The sequence below is a fragment of the Heptranchias perlo genome, chromosome 24 (genome assembly GCF_035084215.1).
Source record: "Heptranchias perlo isolate sHepPer1 chromosome 24, sHepPer1.hap1, whole genome shotgun sequence".
NCBI classification, from domain to species: domain Eukaryota; kingdom Metazoa; phylum Chordata; class Chondrichthyes; order Hexanchiformes; family Hexanchidae; genus Heptranchias; species Heptranchias perlo.
Window position 1 is genome coordinate 27,923,839 of NC_090348.1, and position 23,927 is coordinate 27,947,765.

Below are 23,927 nucleotides of genomic sequence, written 5' to 3' on the forward strand. Positions count from 1 at the left end.
TGAATAATCACTTCTGTCATCTTTCTTTTACATCTGCACAATTGACATGGCACAGTAAGCTTTTCAAAGGTACTTTTTAGGTGTGAATATCCTGCTAGATTCCTTGGGTCACATGATGAATCAAAACAGACTGATCAGAAGGCAGGCTGCAGAAGTGGAAATGGGCTTAAGGCTTTACTTCTAATATCCGCTCTTTGGAGGTGATTGTGTAGGAGTTCTGCCTGATGTAACTTGAGGTTTAATATTTTCTCAGACTCATATACAGATCAGTTGGTTCAAAAGAGATCTATTAAATTATGGGAAGTGCAGCAAGTGCTGAAAATATGGAATTCACCTGGAGATCTAAAGAACTGGAAAAGAAAATCCAAAGAAAGACGCCAGGACTGTGAAGCTGCTACTGTTGGGTAACTGAATTTATCCCTTTTAATGCTAACATTTTGGTCCATTCTGGCAAAGGAGCAAATTGCTCCCAATTTACACCAATTTTGAGAGCAGATGATCTGATCAAATCTAGCTCCATGCAGATCCACTCAAAGCAGTTTGCAGAATTCCAGGTAGTTTCGGTAGCCATGAACTGAAAACCCACTCTAATTGCTCTCAAGATAAAAAATGACAAGTCACATGTAGCTAGCACACTGGAATAATATGATGTAAAGTGCACAGAATTACAATGCAATGTTATATTTGCAAAAAAGTCTTTAGTCTTTTTTAAATTATTGTGTCTTTATGACTGAAACACCAGGAATGTGACTACCATGAGTTATTGAAAAATCCAGTTTTAAGAAATGAAAATGCTTCTTTTATTTAAATGCTCTCACCAGTTTTCTTTCCTTCCCTCTTCTCCCAGCCATTATTAATTTGTGAGAACTTCACAGTGTTAGTAGGTTATTTCAGGCTTATAGTTGAGTCTGATCTGTCATCATATGGCATCCACTCACATACACTTACAGCAGGGGCAGCTGGACAGTGATGTGGAGTAGAAACTCTGAAATGATGTTCCTCTCTCGATCCCATGGGCATTAAGGCCAATTGTAGCACCCTCACAGCCATCCCCATTGAAAGGACTGCTAACTTAACATAGAACAGGGATTGAATCTGGGATCTTATCTGTATAGCTCTATTATTCATTAGATGAACTCTGAGTCACAGGGGAACCTTAAGCTGTGGCTGGAACTAATGATATTATGGGCTGTGTCTTTACATGTGAACTGATATTTTGGCCTAGGTGTTCTGCCCCATCCCCCCATGCCTTGATTGGGATGCATCTCCAGCAGGCGGGGGGGGGGAGGACTTCTGCCTGTCCTGGAGGTGTCCCTTGGCCCCATCTGTGAAAGAAAGAATAAAGAACTTGCATTTATATAGCGCGACCTCGAGACATCCCAAAGGGGTTTAAAGCCAATGAAGTATTTTTGAAGTGTTGTCACTGCTTTAATATAGGAAACGCAGCAGCCAATTTGGGCAATGAGATAATGACCAGACTTATTTGCATGTATTTACCATGCCCTCATGGGTCCAGCCATGGAAAATAGTTGGGACACAGTGGAGTGTATCCCTGAGTCGCTTTCTACCTCCACTTGTCCAAGCTCCACCTGAAAATCGACAGGAGGGAGGTGGAAAGCCTTAACCATAACATAAAAACAATGGTATATACACTGCATGCAGTCAATTAAAAATCATTGTCTGTTTTATACGTTTCTTATTTAACCAATGCAAGCTACTAAACAGGACAATAGGTAAATGGAAGAACTGTAATTAGTCCTAAAGGGTTAATGTACCCTTTTTAGAAAGCTGCTTTTTTTTTTACAGCTTCTTGGATGCTTTACATGAATCAACTGGATCTTCTCTTCCCTTGGTCATGCAAAGCTCCACACAACGTGGAGCCTTACAAAATTTACTCCTTAGTATGTACTTAGCAGGGAGCCATATGAAACTTGAGTTTTGTATGGCCCCCAAAACGTGCTATAAAATGATCTGCTGTATTACATTGTAACTGTATAATATTCTTCGTGTAAATTCCTAATCAGCATGAATTGGCATATTAATTTTTGCTGCTGTACAAATATAGAAAAGCTGGAATTTGCTGGAAACTTGCACCATAGTAATGGCACTTCTATGGCGCACGCCATTACTATTTCCAGGAAATTAGGGCGTGAGCGTCGACTCAGGCTATTACTTACGATGGGCCAAAATTTCCTGGAACCCTCTGTGCCACTTCGCCTTGAACCAACGGCAACAATAACTTCCATTTATATAGTGCCTTTAACATAGGAAAACGACCCAAGGTGCTTCACGGGAGCAAAAACAGACAAAAATAGACACCGAGCCAAAGAAGGAGATGAGGAGGGGTGACTAAAAGCTTGGTCAAAAAGGTAGGTTTTATGGAGAGTCGTAAAGGAGCTAAGAGTGTTGGAGAGGTTTAGGGAGGGAACAACTGAATTTAGGGCCTAGACGGCTGAAGGCACGGCTGCCAATGGTGGGGTGAAGGGTGCAGGGGATGCACAAGTGGCCAGAAAGGGTTATAGGGCTGGAGGAAGTTACAGAGAGAGGGAGGAGCGAGGCCATGGAGGGATTTGAACAGGAGAATGATCATTTTAAATTTGAGGCATTGGTGGACCAGCAGTCAATGTAGGTCAGCGGGCACAGGGGTGATGGGTGAATGGGACATGGTGTGGGTTAGGATGCGGGTAGCAGAGTTTTAAATGAGCTCAAGTTCATGGAGGTCAGAAAATGGGAAGATGGCCAGGAGAGCATTGGAATAGTCGAGTCTAGAGGAAACAAAAGCAGCAGATGGGCTGAGCCAATAGCGGAGATGGCCGATGTTACAGAGGTGGAAGTGGGTGGCGATCTTTGAGATGGAAAGAAGATGGGGTCGGAAATTCAGCTCAAGGTCAAAAAGGACTGTGGCCAGGGAGGGGGATGGAACTGGTGACAAGGGAACAAGTCCAAACAGTGAGAATTCCATTGTCATAGCTGCGCCCCCCCCAATGAAATCAATGGCAATGTCCAATTTGCTGGATTAACGTTGCTTTGATCGCCAGAATCAGAATGGCGCTGGTGACCTTACAGAGGTGTGATTTATTGCTCCAAGATCAATTCCCCACAAACAAAGATGTTTTTTTACTGAGCTTTGCCGATTTATTTAGCTAATGTAAAAATAATTATCTTTCAGACATGTTAGCTGGCCGGAAAGTTTCCAGTTAAATGGAATTGAATTTTTGAAAGCCGTTTAACGTTTGTATCGATTCACTGATCTCTGGTCCCTTAACAGCGTCAAACGTTAATTTTAACATTGATCCAAATACGTGTATCTTTTGGAATTTATATTGATAAATACATTTAATTCCACATCAATGGGGTAGTGCATCAGTAAATATTTTGTTCAGGGAATAAATGTAAAATTGGTCTGTTTAAAGAGTTAAGATGACTATTGGGGACCATGCAGCTGGTCTGAATTTAAAGGCAAGGATATCTGAGAAATCAATTATTAAATAATTACTTCCAACAGTTCTTGCTTTTAATATATTTCCCCTGCAAAACACAAGATGCATGCTTTGAAATGAATTTGCCCACCAACAATTTAGAATCCTTCAGTTAGGTCAGGTACCTGCAGCTACATGTACTGCCCATATTACACTCAGGAATAACTTCAGAAAACAAAATAAATAACCTGACTAATTGATTTGTGGTAAATTCTCAAAGCAGGACTCACAGGTCGAATACGCGCTTTTATCAACCGGAATAAAAACTGGATGAATCACACGATATCGTTCAAGTAATCAAAATGGGAATTGATAGCAAACATTTGTCAATGGCCATTGGCTGCACCACTTCCGAATCAGTACTATCCTCGCTGTGGCAGATTCTAATGAGCTCTCCAACACATTTTGACGTAAATTTGGCGAGGATCGGGACGCACAACGGTCCAACTTATGGAGTTTGGGGCCAAATGCGCCATTCCAGGAAGTTCCAGGCCAATATTTAATTTAAAACAATGGAACCCATGAAATAGGAATAATCCGTCAATAATCTGTAGACTGATGTAAAAACGTCGACTAATATCGAACTTTTTCTTAAAGGATGATGTTATATAGACTCTTACAGGAGCAGTTGATAATTTGTTGGAGTGATTTATGGGAGACTGCCATCAAAAGTTATAGCAGATTTTTAAAATTTTATTTTCTAATATTCTCTCCTGAAGGCCACTCATGTTGGATTATGATTCTATGGGCACTAGCACCCAATCTTAACGTATGATCATAGACGGTGAGTATCCACAGGCTATTTGCATGTCAGCCACATAGCCGAACCAAATCTTGTCCTCACCCAGATATACATTTTCCACTAAGGGATACCGAATAGAGATCCTTTGCCCCAATGTGGGGGATACTGAGGCCAATTGTAGCAACCACACTGTGACCTCAGCTAAATCAGCCCAGACCAGTAATTGAATGGGGAACCTCCCTGCTCTGTATGGCTCAGTACCACACCATATGGTGTATTTAACTATTGTAGATTTTACAACAATTATTTTAATGATGCAGTTAGATACAAGCAATCAAGGAAAATTATTTTAATTTCTTTAGATCATTTAAATGTGCATTCATTTAAATGAGCATACTGTATCCCAAATCTTTGGGATACAGTAGCTCCTCTATTGCAAACTGTTTTTCGGTATATCCTTTTATTTCATTTAGGCTTTCAATATAATCTGTTGCATTAATCTTTCTGTTTTTTCTGGGGTTATTTTACTCATATAGGTGAGGATATTAGTGCTGAGGAGTAGAATTCTTCCAATTTCAGATGCCCATTGTCAGCATCAAGCACTCCCAGGTCAGGTATACCACAGCTAAGCTCTCTTTACTCTGCCCAACAACATGCCTCAGCCACAATCTCAGAAGAACAGCCCCTACTGCACCAGGATGATATTTTCTCCTCTCCCCACACTAGCTATCACTGAGTGAGATTGTCAACCAATGCCAAATCAGGCATAGTTTTGTGCTGGAGGCCGAGGCCCTCTAGGAACTGTAAACAATTTTACAACACCAAGCTATAGTCCAACAATTTTATTTTAAAAATCACAAGCTTTCGGAGGCTTCCTCCTTCCTCAGGTGAATGTCAAGAAATCCTCGAACCTTTCGCATTTATAAATCACAGAACAATACCTGGTGATTACAGATAGTCTTTCCAACTGCCCGTTGCCAAGGCAATCAAAGTGTTCAGACAGAGAGGTGTTACCTACAAGGCCACCGAATATACAAAAGGCCAGAACAAAAAAAAAACAGAGAGAGAGGCAGAAACATAGAAACATCCGGAAGGAAGAGAAAGACAGCAATTGACCCGTTATATTAAAAACAGATAACTTTTGTTCGCTGGTGGGGTTATGTGTAGCGTGACATGAACCCAAGATCCCGGTTGAGGCCACCCTCATGGGTGCGGAACTTGGCTATCAATTTCTGCTCGACGATTTTGCGTTGTCGTGTGTCTCGAAGAACTGGGCTGAGACTGCCAAAACTCATTTCACAAAGCACCTTTACAGCCAGTAGAAAGTGGAATTGAACTTGGGCCCCAAAGGATAAAGGCCAGTGTCCAACCCACTGACGCATCCAAGTCCTCAAATCTTCCAGTTTTTTTAGAATATCTAGCAATTTTTAGGAACAAGAAAAGAATGTTTGGGCCAACAACCCTATTGATTTGTCATTGACTTTAACCCCGCCTTGCTGCCTTCTCCCTACTTCCATCTATTCCTCCTTTCTCTATCAACACATGTTCTTGTCTTTTGAATCCCTTCATACTTTTTGCTTCAGTAGCCTTCCCCACTGCAGATAAATAGAATTCTTGAACATTTTAACGGATTCAGGCTCCCTTGTTTGCTCAAATAAGACCACTGCTACCAAACAAGGGGCTTCTCGACCTCGCCAGGAAGTACATTGGAGACTACTATATTAAAATGAGTTATTAGCTTGTTTATTTTCTTCATTTCACGTTACAGGTGCTGGTGAATCGGGTAAAAGCACAATAGTCAAACAAATGAAGTAAGTAGAGGAAATTAAACATAATTCTGTAACACAATAAATGAATGTTGTGAATTGTATTACAGTGTAAATAATCTGTAGCACTAGTTATATTTATGAAAGTTCTTGATCATGTGAAGATTTAATCAAGTTATCTATTCAGCAAGGATAAGAAAATGATTGTTGTCTTTGCTATTGAAATATCCGTGCAAAATTAATTTAAAAGCGAATATGAAAATTGATGGGAATAGCATCAAGTATCAACTACCTCTCAAGAATCTTTAAATCTGAGGGAATTAAAGAACTATATAAATCCATTGTCCGTTTTATGATTGGCTTTGCCGATATATAAGAGGCTTCACCTCTTTTAGTAAAAGATTAATTTATTCCTGGTGCAATGGCATAGATGAGGGTTTCAGCAGCAGATGAGTGGAGATAGGGGTGGAGGCAGGCGATGTTATAGAGGTGGAGATAGGCAATCCTTGTGTGGTCAACTGTGTCAAAGACAGCAGAGTGGTTCAAGATGACAAGGAGGGATAATACACCACAGTCACAGAGGATGTCATTTGTAACTTTGGTTAGGGCCGTTTCGATGCTGTGTCAGGGAAGAAAATCTGATTGGGCAGATTCAAACATGGAGTTGTGGGAAAGATGGGCAAGGATTTAGGGGGCAAAAACACTTACCAGGACTTTGGAGAGGAAAGGGGGGGGGGCAATTTACAGGAATAGCAGGATCGAGGGCGGGTCTTTTGGAGAGGGGGGGGTGATGAAAGGTTTTGAAAGGGAGGGGGACATTACCTGAGGAAAGAGAGCCATTTACAGTGTCAGCTAGCATAGTTGTCATTTTCAGCTTCTGACATTACCAGAACCCTTATAAAATGAATGATTTAATTCAGAAATCAATGAATGTATTCTTATTTCGATATCCTATATACAGAATGAACACTATTTCTATTATATTAAGACCATCATGAATTTATAAACTGAGCTATTACTTCCAATGATTACCACTCTAAAAAAAAGCTTTTTTAGAAATGTAAGCTAATGTCTTGCATCTAAGTATTAAACCCCTGATCAAAGTGATTATAGATTTTCTGTCAAACTTATCCTCTGCACTGAAACTGATATTATATTTCTTCCCTCACAGAATCATTCATAAAGATGGCTACACAGACCAGGAATGTATGGAATTTAAAGCTATCATTTATAGCAACACAGTACAGTCCATGTTGGCAATTGTGCGGGCAATGGCCTTATTAGGAATTGGCTATGAAGATCCAGCCAGGAAAGTAAGTCATTATTTTCACTCTGAGTAATGTACAAGGCTAATGTAATGCCAATAACAACACTTGCTTAAAATGCAAGTAACTTTGCTCTTCCCTACTAGATTTTTAAATGTTCTTCCCACTACTCACTTCACAGTTATTTGCAAATTTTCTGCCTGGCTTCACAATATAGACTGGCTATTGATGTTCCACAGGATCAGGGTGACAACTCCAACTCCCATGATGCATTTTTCTTTCACATAAAGGGCAAAAATCAGGTGGGTGGGCAGTTGAAAATTAGTAGGTTTCTTACCCGCTCAGATCCCAAACATTTCCAATTGTAACTTGCAGGTTTTTGCAGGCAGATGAGGCGCCCGCCTAAATCCAATGGGAACCTCATAAATTTAAGAAAATCAAGGTCCTATTACATCCACAGGCCCCCAATGCAATTTTAACTCTGACCTGAGCAGGGAAACTGTGACGGCTTTCATGCTAGGCAGAGCAGGTCTGAAGAAAGAAGAGGCTCTTCTGGGATGTCTATATCTTTCCTTTGTGAGAGCAGGAATTCTCCTCTGGGCCCCACAAGGAAAGTTGCGGCCTCCCTTGACACGGACTCCTCCCCTTCCCTCCTGCAAGACCATCCCGAAACTCCCTCCTCGCCATTTACCCAGGGCCGCCCGATCGTCACCTGCACCTTGATCTCGCCTGTTCCTGGCAAGAAGTGGACCAGTGGCATTAAAATGAGGCCCAGACGTTGAAATACCACAGGGGCTGAAATTTAGTCCAGTGAGTGCATTTCGCATTAGTTCCACCCCGTCCCTCTGCCCGAAGCCAACTCCGGGTAAAATTCGACCCATCTATGTTAATTAGCATTTTGTGTGTCTATAGCAGTGTCATTCGCTCACAACACTTGATAAAATTTGGATTTCTTTGGCAGAGTTGATTTGTTCTATTTATTGCTTTTTTTCATTTTGAATCACATCTGTGTAATCTCCTGAAACCAGTAAAAAGAACTGACTTTTAAACTGGGACATTTGTCTTGACTCAATGTGGTGTCATCATCAGAAAGGTTAATGTTTTTAAAATCCTACATTTCAATTTGACTACCCAATAAAGAGTAGACTTTGGGAATGCAACCTTACCACGATAAATCATTGCAGTTAGAGTGGAATTAACTGCATATCTCTCCATTGAAGATGAGAGCTAACTGCAGTCGATGCGTAAGTTGGGCACCAAAATGGGGGGAAAATCAGCAAAGTTTCATTTAACTTATTAGCAGCTAATCCACAGATACATCTATAACATTAATCAGGGGGGAGGGGAGAGCAGGAATTTTCCTTGTTAAAAGTGACAGTGTTATGAACGGAATATATTTTTCTACTGATTGACAGTAATAATACTTTAAAATCTAATGGTTTATATGCAGTTCAAGGATTCTTCTAAACGGCCACAATAACATACTTTGTCCTCAAGCTTGCAAGCGCTCTCTCTACTGCAACTCTTTGGCAGCTCAATTTTTCAAACCATCCAACTTTATAGCTTCAGTCGCTAAGGCTGTCCACTTAGAACCATAGAGCCAAGTAATTTTATAACACAGAAGGAGACCATTCAGCTCACCTGTGCTAGTTCTTTGATAGAGAAATCTAAAACTATTCCTATAGCACTGTATCTTCCTCTGCTTCAAATGTTGTATCAGAATAGTTTTGTAATGCAGGATGCTCTCCGTTTAGAACTAAGTTAAGATCAATGAAGCATATTTAATTTGGGATCCCTAACTGTCAAACAGTCAAGTCTTTCATCTCATCTGTATAATGCTCTCAACAAATTATTCTATAAATTTGATTCCTCTGGATTATATCCCAGATCGTACAGGTTAAAGATTTATTAATTCACAATACAGTCCAAGCCTCTTTGATATTTTATTTAAATGAACATAAGAGGAGGCTCTTTGTTCTCTTGCAAATTAGCCGAGAAAGCTTTCTCCTTCTGTTGATCAATGCGCACACATTATTCATATCACGCAAATTGTCATTCACTTCCCAAGATCGCCATCTCCTCACAAAAATGTCATTGGGTTGCTTGTGCAAGATAATTTCCTGACACATGTTTCTTCTGAGCCTTTTCAATCTCTCAAATGACCGTGATCTTTCTTTAAATATTCAGCATTCAGGAAAGATTTTTAAAAAGGTTAAGTGAATTGTTGAACTCTTCAGAAAAGCGTCACATTCATATGGATGTGCGCAGTCAACTGAAGAACAGGACTAGGCTCTAGAGAGTCTATCTTACACATTGTCGTGTGCTTTTTCAAATAAGACCAGAGCTTTTACTGTGAGAGGCCAGTTTTTTTTCTTCAGGTATACATTGAAACATTTTTCATTTAGGTTGCCTAAGCAACGAACGAATTGAAGTAAGATGTTTTCTGCAGGTGTGCTCCATACCACTAAAATACAAATACTTTTTATTGATTTCTCAAATATTGCCAAAGCTTTTTAATGGTACAAGTGTTTTAAAAGTGCCCTCATTCTAGGATCAACAGAAAGTCTATTTCTCAGATTGTATTCCAAGTACAGCCCATTATTTTTCAATGTTCTATGTAATTGAAAACAAGGGGCTGATAATATGATGCTGGGCGCCCATAGTGCAGATGTACATCTTCCACCAGCGACACCTGTACCAACCTATCAAACTAGCACAGCCCTAAAAAAGGCTAACTACTCAACGACTCAATAAAACTACAAATGTTCATTCTATTTTGGCTCATTTTGTCCATGGGTTTTCTTTTCAAATAGCAGTGTTACCAATCATTGTACTATGAAAAATTCAGAGCTGTTATCGCCACCTTGTTGGTCTCCTTTCTCTGGTAATCTGTGCTGCAGATATTGCTGTTCTCATAAACCACTGGGATCAAGAGCAGATTAACGATTAACATGAGGGCCCAGCCAAATATAGGGTTCCTGGTAAAGCTCATCATAACTAGGGTGGCCAACTCTCCAAGATTGTCCTGGAGTTTCTAGGAATGAAAGATTAAACTCCTAGGCATTTTACTGCACACTTATGTTATACTGGGAGGGGGGGTGTGGGGGTTATGGAGGAGCCTCGTATGTTCTTGGTGCCTGGAACCCCAAGAATTCTTAACTCAGCTCTGACTAGTATGTACTATTCTGGTGTTGGGTGAACAGCAGTGAGCCAGTATCACTTAGATAAAGAAGGGACATATCAAAACCATCCAGGTCAGTATTTACAGGATACACTCGTACAGTATAATGGCAGGTATGTTCAATGGTAATTCCCATGAAAACAGTGTTGTGTTTTTGTTCAGACACAAACACAAACCTTTATAAAACACTGGTTACACCGTAGCTGGAGTATTGTGGGACAATTAAACAACTAACGGGAGGTGGAGGCTCTGTAAACCTCCCCATCCTCAATGATGGCAGGGTCCAGCACGTGAGTGCAAAAGACAAGGCTGAAGCGTTTGCAACCATCTTCAGCCAGAAGTGTCGAGTGGTTGATCCATCTCGGCCTCCTCCCGATATCCCCACCATCACAGAAGCCAGTCTTCAGCCAATTCGATTCACTCCACGTGATATCAAGAAACGGCTGAGTGCACTGGATACAGCAAAGGCTATGGGCCCAACAACATCCCGGCTGTAGTGCTGAAGACTTGTGCTCCAGAACTAGCTGTGCCTCAAGCCAAGCTGTTCCAGTACAGCTACAACACTCTCATCTACCCGACAATGTGGAAAATTGCCCAAGTTTGTCCTGTCCACAAAAAGCAGGACAAATCCAATCCGGCCAATTACCACCCCATCAGCCTACTCTCAATCATCAGCAAAGTGATGGAAGGTGTAACATAGTAAAATATCCCAAGGTGCTTTGCAAGAGCGATTATCAAACAAAATTTGACACTGAGCCACGTAAGGGGATATTAGGACAGGTTGGTCAAAGAGGTAGGTTTTAAGGAGTGTCTTAAAAGAGGAGAGAGAGGCAGAGAGGCGGAGAAGCTTAGGGAGGGAATTCCGGAGCTTAGGACCCAGGCAGCTGAAGGCACGGCTGCCAATGGTGGAGCAATTAAAATCGGGGATGGGCAAGAGACAAGAATTGAAGGAGCGCAGAGATCTCAGGGGGTTCTAGGGCTAGATGAGGTTACAGAGATAGGGAGGGTCGATGCCATGGAAGGATTTGAATAAAGGATGTGAATTTTAAAATCGAGGTAATGTTGGACTGGGAACCAATGTAGGTCAGTGAGCACAGGGGTGATGGGTGAATGGGACGGTGCGAGTTAGGATACGGGCAGCTGAGTTTTGGGTGGGCTCAAGTTTATGGAGGCCAGCCAGGAGAGGTTTGGAATAGTAAAGTCTGGGGATAACAAAGGCATGGATGAGGGTGTCAGCAACAGATGAGCTGAGTCAGGGGCAGAGACAGGTAATGTTTCGGAGGTGGAAGTAGGCGGTCTTGGTGATGGAGCGGATATGTGGTTGGAAACTCATCTCAGTGTCAAATAGGACACCAAGGTTCCAAATGGTCTGGTTCAGCCTCAGACAATGGCCAGGGAGAGGGATGGAGTCGGTGGCTAGGGAACGGAGTTTGTGGCGAGAATCGAAGACAATGACTGGTCTTCCCAATATTTAGTTGGAGGAAATTTTTGCTTATCCAGTCAGACAAGCAGTGTGACAAATCAGTGACAGCAGAGGGGTCGAGGGAGGAGGTGGTGAGGTAGAGCCAGATTTAAGATGATCGGCAAAAGAGCCAGAGGCAACATGAGGAAACATTATTTTACGCGGCGAGTTGTAATGATCTGGAATGCACTGCCTGAAAGGGCGTTGGAAGCAGATTCAATAGTAACTTTCAAAAGGGAATTATGTAAATACTTGAAGGGAAGAAATTTACAGGGCTATGGGGAAAGAGCAGGAGAGTGGGACTAATTGGATAGCCCCACCAAAGAGCTGGCACAGGCATGATGGGCCGAATGGCCTCCTGTGCTGTACCATACTGTAATACTATAATGATAACAAGTTCATCTAAAAGTAGAGGACTGACGATCAATTATAATGCAGCATCTAATTTTCTTCATGAAAGGATTCTTTTTTCTGACCCCATGTAGCAAAAAAATTGAACATGATTTGTGTCAGAGAGAGTGAATAATGGCCTTTCTCAACTAAATACAAATGTTAAAGTGCTGAGTTATATAAAAAACTGAAAGTTGGAGAGAATTCTTTCAGGTTTTGTAATGGTTATTAAAGCATCTGAGGTAAGCCAGCACAGGACCCACAACCTTGGTGCACTAGCACTCCGAGTTTCATGAATTTACATAAGTTCGCACATGTGTACAAACAACTTCTGGGGCTTCTTGGGACGAACCAGCCTGGAATGCTCAATGCCATAAGAAAGTTTGCATTTTATGGCAAACTACTGATGTTGAGAACAGCACTCCAAAATCCTTGGTTGTTCATGCAAAACAAAATGGTTGGCAACGATGGACAACTTCTTTTGGCTTGTATTGTTATATTACACAGCACATTGCACACCTTAGTCAGTAAAACAGCTGAAACTCAAGACATATTCAGGCCCATTTCTATGAAAACGTTTACCTATATTTTTTTAAATATCAAATGATAGTGTTCAGAAACAATATATTTATTGTCTTTACTTTTCTTTACAGGACGATGCGCGGTTTCTTTTTAATCTGGCTGATTCAGTAGAGGAAGGCAGCATGCCAACAGAACTTGTAGAAATCATAGGTAGGCTTTGGAAAGACCCAGGAATTCAGGCCTGCTTTGAGAGAGCTTCAGAATATCAGCTCAATGATTCTGCCTCATAGTAAGTGACAACTATATCTTTTACTCGAGACATAACATGGCAAAATACATATACCTAGTATTATAATAATTATTAATAAAAAAGTGAACCAATGCCTTGCAATTAGGCCCTTTGAATACTGTATGAAATTGCTTTGCCCACTATCATAACAGAGATGCTAACCAGTTTAAAATAAACAGGCTAAAGCATTACTTTCTTTATGTTAAGGATGCTACATAAATGCAGGTTATTATTGTTGCAGAATGAATAGAGGTCCAGTTTTATTTACTTGTGCAAAAGAGTGGAATGCCATTATATATTTACTTTTTTTTGTGGTCTAATGGTATTATGTTTTACAGGAAGCTTAGGGAGTGTTTTTTGGCAATCATGTAAGGCTCAGTGAGAAATTTGTGAATTAGGAGTGAAGAGCATCGCAATCACTGGTTTCTCTTTGCATCTCATCAGCTACCTCAATTCTCTGGTGAGACTCACAGCTCTTGAGTATGTCCCATCAGAACAAGATGTCTTACGATCAAGGGTAAAGACAACAGGAATCATTGAGACTCAATTTACATTCAAGGATTTACACTTCAGGTAATTCCTCAATGTGATAAAGTGAATTACCCTGGGTGACCCAATGCTAGATTGCTTCAGATTGGTGTATTATGAAAACGTTATGGGCTCGATTTTAAAACAGAACTGCGGCTGCAATGGGGGCGAAGAAAATCGCCATTTCCAGGAGCGGGCAGAAATCCCGGCTCCAACACACCTAAGAACGCGCACGACCCAGAGTCATCAGGGTGCGTGCCGTTCCCAAACCCGGAAGTCCTGCCGGCAATTAAAGCCGGTGGGATGATATTTAAACAAGCAATTCAAGTACTTGAAATACTTGAAATGTACATGAATATAATTAAGAGTGAAGGCAAGCGATTTCATCACTGCTTCAGCGTGTTTCCCATGCTGGGTGAACAAGTTGTGTTTCAGCCGGCAGCCATTTGGACATTTAAATGCCTGTTTGACAGATGGAGATAAAAGGTAAGTTATTGCAGCAGGGCACTCAGTTCTCTCAGACAAACCTTTGGCTGGGAGATCTTTTGTTTAGACTCAAAATTCTTGGTTTCCACTTAGAATTGTTCTGCTTACACATATTCACCAACTTTTCGGACCCCCTCAAACTGACACCATCAGTATAGGGGGCGCGATGGCTGCATTCATCACTACATCCGAGGACGAGCAACATCACCATCCTCGCCAGGCACGGTGTGCACTTCCGCCACTTGGAGCTCCACAACACAGTGCTGCGCCACAAGCACCTGCACAAGAGTACAGAGGGGAACAATAGAGGAAGCAACTTCGCAGGAGGCACCACCCTCGTCAGAGGGTCTACAGACCAAGGCTCAGCTTCCTGGACTTCTCTGAGGAGCAGTGCTTATGGAGGCTGAGAGTGAGACGCCAGGTGGTCGCAGACATCTGCAGCCTCCTTCATGCCGAGCTGCTCCCGGCTGGGCCTGGCGGCATCTCATTACCCGCCGCAGTTAAAGTCACCACTGCCCTCAACTTCTTCGCCTCTGGATCATTCCAGGGTGCCACCGGTGACATCACCGGGGTCTCTCAGTCGTCTGCCCACAAGTACATAAGGCAGGTCACCGACGGCTTGTTTCGCAGAGCCTCGCAATACATCAACTTCCACATGGACGACCTCAGCCAGACGGAGAAGGCAGTAGGATTCCACACTGTGGCTGGCTTCCCACGTGTACAGGGTGCAATCGATTGCATGCATATAGCAATCCGAGCACCTCCACATGAGCCAGCACTGTTCATCAATGGAAAGGGATATCACTCCATCAACCTGTTTGTGGCCACTGCAAAAGATTTCTTCAGGTGTGCACCAGATTCCCTGGCAGCTGCCATGATTCGTTCATTCTGAGGGAATCCAACATCCCGGGCCTCTTCCACACACCAAACAACCTTAAGGGCTGGCTCCTCGGGGACAAGGGATACCCCCTGCACATGTGGCTCATGACACCTCTGAGGAACCCCATCAGCGAGCAACAGCATCAATATAACGAAAGCCACATCGCCACCAGGTCTACAATTAAGCATGCTATAGGGCTGCTCAAGATGCAATTTCAGTGCTTCGATCGTTTTGGGGGAGCGCTTCAATACGCACCAGCGAGAGTGGGAAGCATTATAGTCGTGTGTTGTGTCCTGCACAACATGGCACAATTGAGAGGGGCACCGGTTGAGGAAGTCCCATCCACATCTGCCATCCACATTGAGGAGGAGCAGGAGCAGGAGGAGGAGGAGAATGAACCCATGGGCAGAGCAGCGACTCGCCTGGCTGCTCGTGAGGCCAGCGAGTCTCTCATATGTGAACAGTTCTCGTAAGATCAGAAATTGAGAAGAGTCCAGTCTTCACACCACCTGGAAAGACCAGTGCCAACACCAGCTCCCCACCCCGCTCCCTGCACAAAACAGTCCTGCAAATACACATACACCCACTGTAAAGTGACCCAATGGGTGGCATCAAATCTTGCCGTTCATGGTGAAGCAGATGAAAGGGCACTATCACAAAAGCCAGGCTTTTGTGAAAACATTTAATGTGACTTTAACAAAAACCAAATATAAATGAAAAACATGACCATCTGTCAGACACCCTTGTGCATACCCTTCGTGCTCACAAATCCTTAGCCTGTCTCTTCCTACCGCCTCTACGTGGTGCATCCCTTGTGGCTGCAGCAGAGGTAGTGGCAGGTTGCTCATGTCCATGGCAGGTTGCTCATGTCCATGGCCGGACTGCTTAGATGCTTTCAGCCTACGCCCTCTGGGTTTTGGAGCCCGTTAGGGCCCCTCTAAAGACTGCTCCTGTGCAGGGGCTGACTCAGCCACCTGGAGAGGAGGCAGCATTGCGGGTACTGGTTGAGGGGGGCAACGGGTGAAACATGGGAGCGCTTTGAGTGGTGTCCCCACTTCTATGTCCCCTTTTGCCATCATCCCTCTCCTGGGCCAGGCTCACATCACTCCTACCACGCTGCTGGACAACAGTTTGGAGGACATGTGTGAAGCCTTGTAAGGCAAGCTGTAAAGTTGTTCACCGTGAGCCCAAACGGCTGTTGTCAGGGCCTGAATGGACTCATTTGTGAGCCGTGCTTGAAGCTCAATGGAGGCTAGCCTTCTCTCCATCGCATACGTTCCCGAACTTACCTGCGATACTATTTCAGACATTTCAGCAGTTACGTGCGACACTATCTCAGACAGTTGCTCACGTCCCTGCAACACTATCTCAGAGATTCCCTCCCTTCCTGTGCCACCATTCCACTAATGCAGGAGTTGGACTCCTCCAACCTCCGGGCTATTATGGAGAGTGCGCCTGGCACCTGTTCCAGTACCTCGCAAATGTGCTGCTGTTCCTCGATCATTCTCCTTTTAAAGGATGCCCCCTGGTGTTCAGCATCTGCATTCATCTGGAGAGGATTGCGTCCACTGACGCGGACTCTCCACAGCTGCCCCTGCCACCAGTGTCTGCTCGTGCTCACTTGTGTGTGGTGACTCACCAGGTGCCACGCCAACCAACTGACCGCTAGGACCCACCAAGGTGTGAGTATCTGCGCTGGTGGATGGCTTGCTAAGATGTGACAGTGCGCCCTCAGATGCCGGCAGATCCTCTGAGGAATCGCCCTCTGCCATCACTACGGTCGTAGATGGGCCTGTAAGAGAACAGAAGGCAATATTAAGCATCATCATAGATGTGTCATGTTGCGATGAGCATACTGAGGAGTTCAACATGCCAATCATTGTTAATATCAATTCATGTTGTGTGTGATGAATTTTAAAGTTGTGTCACCAGACATTTGTGGGGTGCCAGTCACGGTGTCCCTGACGGACAGGCACTCGAGGGTGCGGCTGATCTGGAGGGCCTCCTCCTCCGTGTCTGTGAGGACCATTATTTGTAGAGGTCCCCCTCCAGTTCTCGCCCTCTCCCGTGCATTTTGCGCTCTCTTCTAGAAGGGGAGAAAGTACAGACGTGTGAGTGAGTGATGGTGATGTGGCCAACCGATGAATGTATTGCTTTGGGTGAGGCTGACCATGAAAGAGATGCATCAGATGGCGAATATGAGACATCATATTGGATCAGGATTGGGGTGAGTGGCAGTGGTGGGGTCACAAATGGGGAGGTGAGGAAGTGCTCAGGCACTGCAGGTAAGTTGAGGATGAGCCTTAATTGGGTGTGAGGAGTGATGTGATGGAGTAGTCTTGGCAGTGCAGAATGAGTTGGAGGGGTGGGTGATGTGCACAACAGAATGCAGGAGAATCAGTATGCGTACTCACTTTTTGTAGACCTAGTCAGGTCATTGAAATGCTTCCTGCACTGGACCCAGGTGCGGGATATGTTGCTGCTGCTGGTGACCTTCTCTGCCACCTCGAGCCAGGCCTTTTTGATGGTAGAGGCAAGGGGCTTCCTCCTGTCGGCCGGGTAAAATAGTTTCCTCCTCCTCCTCACCCCGACCAGTAGCAGCTGAAGTGAGGCATCGCTGAATCTTGGAACAGCCTTGCCCCTGTGCTGCTCCATTGGGTCTTCCGGCTCTTTGCTCCAGCAAAATCCATTGGAGCAATGGCCCTTTAAATCCAGATGCTCCAGCTGACAGCCTGTCATGCGGGTGTGCAGTCCGCCCACTGCGCAGCTTTCGGACGGCAAACCTGGAAACAAGGTTAAGGGGCACCAATTAAGTCGCGATCGCGTGGGGAAAGGTGAGTTTTTGTTAGTTGGGTTTTCCACGCACCCATTGACCCTCCTGCCGCCATCCTGCTGCCTTTTTAAAATCGAGCCCGATATGTCAATGGCTCAAGTTCCCACAGGGGGGCTCTGCAGTTAATTTTATTGGGAAACAAAATTATAACCAGCAGCAAAAGAAATGCACTTACTGAAAAATTATTTTGTGATTCACAGGCTTGACTGGTTCTGAATGAATCGGCCAATTTACACATAAGAACGTAAGAACTAGAAGCAGGAGTAGGCCATACGGCTCCTCGAGCCTGCTTCGTCATTCAATAAGATCATGGCTGATCTTCGACCTCAGCTCCACTTTCCCACCTGATCCCCATATCCCTAGATTCCCCTAGAGTCCAAAAATCTATCTACCTCAGCCTTGAATATACTCAACAACTCAGCCCTTGGGGTAGAGAATTCCAAAGATTCACAACCCTCTGAGTGAAGAAATTCCTCCTCATCTCAGTCTTAAATGGTTGACCCCCTTATCCTGAGACTATGCCCCCTAGTTCCAGATTCTCCAGCCAGGGGAAACAACCTCTCAGTATCTACTCAGTCAAGCCCGCTCACAATCGTATATGTTTCAATGAGATCACCTCTCATTCTTCTAAACTCCAGAGAATATAGGCCATTTTACTTAATCTCTCATCATAGGACGACCCTCTCATCCCAGGAATCAATCTAGTGAACCTTTGTTGCACCCCCTCTAAGGCAAGTAATTCCTTCCTTAGATAAGGAGACCAAAACTGTACACAGTACTCCAGGTGTAGCCTCACCAAAGCCCTATACAATTGTAGTAAGACTTCCTTACTCCAACCCCCTTGCAATAAAGGCCAACATGCCATTTGCCTTCCTAACTGCTTGCTGTACCTGCATGCTAACTTTCTGTGTTTCTTGTACGAGGATACCCAGACCTCTCTGAACACCAACATTTAATAGTTTCTCACCATTTAAAAAATATCCTGCTTTTCTATTCTTCCTACCAAAGTGAATAACCTTACATTTCCCCACATTATAATCCATCTGCCACCTTCTTGCCCACACACTTAACCTGTTTATATCCCTTTGTAGACTCCTTGTGTCCCCCTCACAGTTCACTTTCCCACCTACCTTTGTATCGTCAGCAAACTTGGATACATTATACTCGGTCCCTTCATCTAAGTCATTAATATAGATTGTAAATAGCTGAGGCCCAAGCACTGATCCTTGCAGCTCTCCACTAGTTACAGCCTGCCAACTTGAAAATGACCCATTTATCCCTACTCTCTGTTTCCTGTCCGTTAACCAATCCTCTATCCATGCTAATATATTACCCCAACCCCATGAACCCTTATCTTGCATAGCAACCTTTTATGTGGCACCTTATCGAATGCCTTTTAGAAATCCAAATATACTACATCCACTGGTTCCCCTTTATCTATCCTGCTAGTTACATCCTCTAATAAATTTGTTCAACACAATTTCCCTTTCATGAAACCATGTTGACTCTGCCTAATCATATTATGATTTTCTAAGTGCCCTGTTATCACTTCCTTAATAATGGATTCCAGCATTTTCTCAATGACTTATGTCAGACTAACTGGCCTGTAGTTCCCTGTTTTCTCTCTCTCTCCTTTCTTGAATAGTGGGGTTACATTTATTACCTTCCAATCTGCTGAGACCGTTCTAAAATCTAGGGAATTCTGGAAGATCACAACCAAAGCATCCGCTATCTCTGCAGCCATCTCTTTTAGAACCCTAGGATGTAGGCCATCAGGTCCAGGAGATTTGTTGGCTTTTAGTCCCATTAGTTTCTCTAGCGTTTTTTCTCTACTGATAGTAATTGCTTTAAATTCCTCACTCTCATTATCCCCTTGGTTCCCCACAATTTTTGGTATGCTTTTTGTATCTTCTAGAATCATAGCATCATAGAATCATCACTGCACAAAAGGAGGCCATTCAGCCCATCGAGCCTGTGCCGGCTCTTTGTAAGAGCAATCCAGTTAGTCCCATTACCCCGCTCTTTCCCCATAGCTCTGCAAATTTTTTCCCTTAAAATATTTGTCCAATTCCTTTTTGAATGCTACGATTGAATCTGCATCCACCACCCTTTCAGGCAGTGCATTCCAGATCATAACCACTCGCTGCGTAAAAAAGTTTTTCCTCATGTCGCCTTTGGTTCTTCTGCCGATCACCTTAAATCTGTGTCCTCTGGTTCTCGTCCCTTCCGCAAATGGGAACAGTTTCTCTTTATTTACTTTATCTAAACCCTTCATGATTTTGAACACTTCCACTAAATCTCCTCTCAACCTTCTCTGCTCTAATGAGAGCTCTATTGTGAAGACAGATACAAAATATTTGTTTAACATCTCTGCCATTTCCTTATTCCCCGTTATAATTTCTCCTGACTCAGTCTCTAAGGGACCAATGTTTACTTTTGCTACTCTCTTCCTTTTTACATACTTGTAGAAGCTCTTACAATCTGTTTTTATATTTCTTGCTAGTTTACTCTCACATTCTATTTTCTCCCTTTTTATCAATATTTTGGTCATCCTTTGCTGGTTTCTAAAACTCTGCCAATCCTCAGGCTTACTACTATTCTTTGCAACATTATAAGCCTCTTCTTTTAATCTAATGCTATCCTTAACTTATTTAGTTAGCTACGGATGGATCACTTTTCCCGTGGAGTTTTTATTTCTCAATGGAATATATAGTCATTGAGAATTTTGAAATATTTCTTTAAATATTTCATCATACCCTTTAATCTAATTTCCCAATTTACCTTAGCTAACTCGCCCCTCATACCCTTGTAACTGGCTTTATTTAAGTTTCTAGTTTTGGACTTAAGTATGTCCCTCTCAGAATTTCACATTGAGTTTATCATTTTATGATCACTCTTCCCCAGATGATCATTTACTATGAGATTACTAATTAACCCTGTCTCATTACACAATACAAGATCAAAAATAGCTTGTTCCCTGGTTGTTTCCATGATGTATTATTCTAGGAAACTGTCTCGAATGCATTCCATGAACTCGTCCTCCAGACTACCTTTACCAATTTGTCCAGTCTATATGAAGATTAAAGTCCCCCACGATTATTGCATTACCTTTGTTACAAGCTCCTAATATATCTTGACTAATACTCTGTCCAATGGTATTGCTACTGTTAGGGGGCCTATAAACTACTCCCACCAATGTTTTCTGCCCCTTGTTATTTCTTATTTCCACCGATACTGATTCTATTTCCTGATCTTCTGAGCCAAGATCCTTTCTCACCATTGTTCTTACATCATCCCTTATTATCAGGGAAACCCTCCCCACCTCCTTTTTCATTCTGCCTGTCTTTCTGAAACATCAAGTACCTGGAATATTTAGTTCTCAACCTTGGTCACCTTGCAACCACATCTCTGTAATGGCTATTAGATCAAACCCATTTGTCTCTATTTGTGTCACTAATTTGTCTATCTTATTATGAATGCTTCATGCATTGAGATAAAGCGCCTCTAATTTTAACTTTTCCATTATTCCCTGCTTTGACCTTACTCGTTGATGCACTGTTTCCATTAAACTCTGTCCCTCACTGTCTCACTCTGCTTGTCTTTACCCAGATTGCTAAACTGCTCTATTGCCTTGTCTTTTCTCTTTAGATTTTTAAATTTCCCCTCACCTGACCCACCCCCCCCTTTTAGTTTAAAGCCCTACCTACAGCCCTAGTTGTTTGATTCGCCAGGACACTGGTCCCAGCCCGGTTTAAATGGAGCCTGTCCCATTAGAACGGCTCCCTCTTCCCCAGTTCTGGTGCCAGTGCCAATGAATCGAAACCCCTTCCTCCCACATCACTCTTTGAGCCGAGCATTTAACTCTCTGATCTGTTTGTCCCTATGCCAATTTACATGTGGCTCAGGTAGTAATCCAGAGATTATTACCTTTGAGGTTCTGCTTATTAATTCAGAGCCTAGCTCCTCGAACTCCCTCATTCTTAGATCTACCTATGTCATTGGTTCCTACGTGGACCATGACAACTGGATCCTCCCCCTCGTGCTCCAAGTTCTTTGCCAGCCGCGAGGAGGTATCCTTAACGCTGGCACCAGGCAGGCAACACAGCCTTCAGGACTCACGGTCGCAGCTGCAGAGAACAGTGTCTATCCCCCTGACTATACTATCCCCTACCACTACCACATTCCTTTTTATTCCCCCCACTTGAATGGCCTTCTGTACCATGGTGCCGTGGTCAGTTTGCCCATCCTCCCTGCAGTCCTTGCTCTCATCCATACAGGTAGCAAGTACCTCGTACCTGTTGGACAAGGTCAAGGGCTGAGGCTCCTCCATCACTACATCCTGGGTCCCCATACCTGCCTGACTTGAAGTCACACCCTCCTGTCCCTGACACTCACTAACTCTAAAGTACTACATAATCTAAGGGGTGTGACTGCCTCCTGGATCAAAGTGTCCAGATAACTCTCCCCCTCCCTGATGCATCGCAATGTCCAAAGCTCGGACTCTGAGCCGAAGTTCTTCGAGCTGCAGACACTTACTGTAGATGTGGTTGCTCGGGATCTCACTGGTCTCCACAAACTCCCACATGCTGCAGTTACGACACCACCTGCCCTGCCATCCTTTTTATTTAATTAGTTTTTTAAAAGTTTTTATTCAATCGATTATTTATAGTTTGATTAATTTGTTAATCTAGTTCAAGTTATCAATTTAATAAAATAATAGCAGTTATATTATCCCAGCTCTTAATTTAACCCACTGCCCTAACTTAGAGAGGGGAAAAAAAGGCTGTAATACTCACCAAACAATCACCTACCTGTTGTCCTGTGACGTCACTCCTTGATTTTTTTTTTCGATCCCACCGAATGGATGCCTGCTCTGCTCCCAGTGACTCCTGGCCTTCGCTCCTCGCTCTTTATTTACCTGCTCCACTCCGGTCTCCGATCAGGTCCGCTCCTGCCTGCTCTGCTCCCAGTGACTCCTGGCCTTCGCTCCTCGCTCTTTATTTACCTGCTCCACTCCGGTCTCCGATCAGGTCCGCTCCTGCCTCCTCTGCTCCCAGTGACTCCTGGCCTTCGCTCCTCGCTCTTTATTTACCTGCTCCGCTCCGGTCTCTGATCAGGTCCGCTCCTGCCTCCGCTACTCCCAGCTACATGAATCAACATGTAGTTTAAAACTCACATGTTTCTACTTGCAATCTGCTAACCCACAAATTCATTTTCCACCACAAAATACGAGACTGATTGATATAGATGTTAAAATTATCCTGAATGAAAGAGAAGGTTGAAGTGAAGAACTTTATTGATGACAGTATGATCCTAAAATAATTCTAACTTTGGCTCAGTATTGTAGTGGTCAAGGCAATCATGTCGCTCCAGTTGTTATCAATTTGAAACTTACTGGTGCCTGAAATTTAGATTAACCAAACAATAGAGTAGAGAGGCGATAAATTTCAACAGTTATTAACTGGTCATTTCCCTGGAGTATTTGCTTCAGAAAAGGGGAAAAATAAGTTGCCACTTCATTAAACATCCATCTTACGCATGGCTTTGTCCAACTGAACAGCGAAGCCACATTGCTGCTACGAGTCACGAGTCATCCTCCAGATAGCAATGTGATGTAAAGATACATGGAGGAGAGTGCCTGACAGTTTGGGAGACTGAAGTGTTGGACGAGGCTATTGCTGCAAAACTCCATCTTGCCAGTGCTTACCAAAAATTACTCAAATCGCTACATCGTCCTTGCAGCTAGTGGAAAATTCAGTCTTTGGGATTTTACGTTTTAAAGTGACAGAAAGTGCTTGATGAGGCTTGATGCTCAGCTTCTGGTACCTTGGCTCAGTTGGTAACACTATTGCGGGTAAGTTTAATCTGACCTGCCTGACTTTCTCTTGAAGTCAATGGAAAGTAAAATCAGGCGGGGCTTTTAAAGCAGGCACCCGATCTAATCCCGTCGGTTTCCTGCCGGGTGGGTTAGGTTACAATGACCTCCTTGATTCTGAGTCAGAAGATTATGGGTTCAAGTCCCACTCCAAGACTTAAGCACAATAGCGGATGAATTTCCTGATCATTTATGCTGTTTCTCCACTGTTTCCATGGAACGTCCATCC

At 43.3% G+C, this 23,927-nt stretch overlaps 1 protein-coding gene across 1 annotated transcript in view; it reads left to right on the forward strand.

Moving 5' to 3' along the window:
• Nucleotides 1-296: 296 nt before the first annotated feature.
• The window catches only part of LOC137341862 (guanine nucleotide-binding protein G(t) subunit alpha-2-like), a 43,489-nt gene continuing 19,858 nt past the window's right edge, over nt 297-23,927 (forward strand). Inside the window, 6 exon segments of the mRNA XM_068005370.1 lie at nt 297-363; nt 366-404; nt 5,990-6,032; nt 7,159-7,300; nt 12,939-13,096; nt 13,541-13,669. Coding sequence (XP_067861471.1) covers nt 297-363; nt 366-404; nt 5,990-6,032; nt 7,159-7,300; nt 12,939-13,096; nt 13,541-13,669 — 578 coding nt within the window.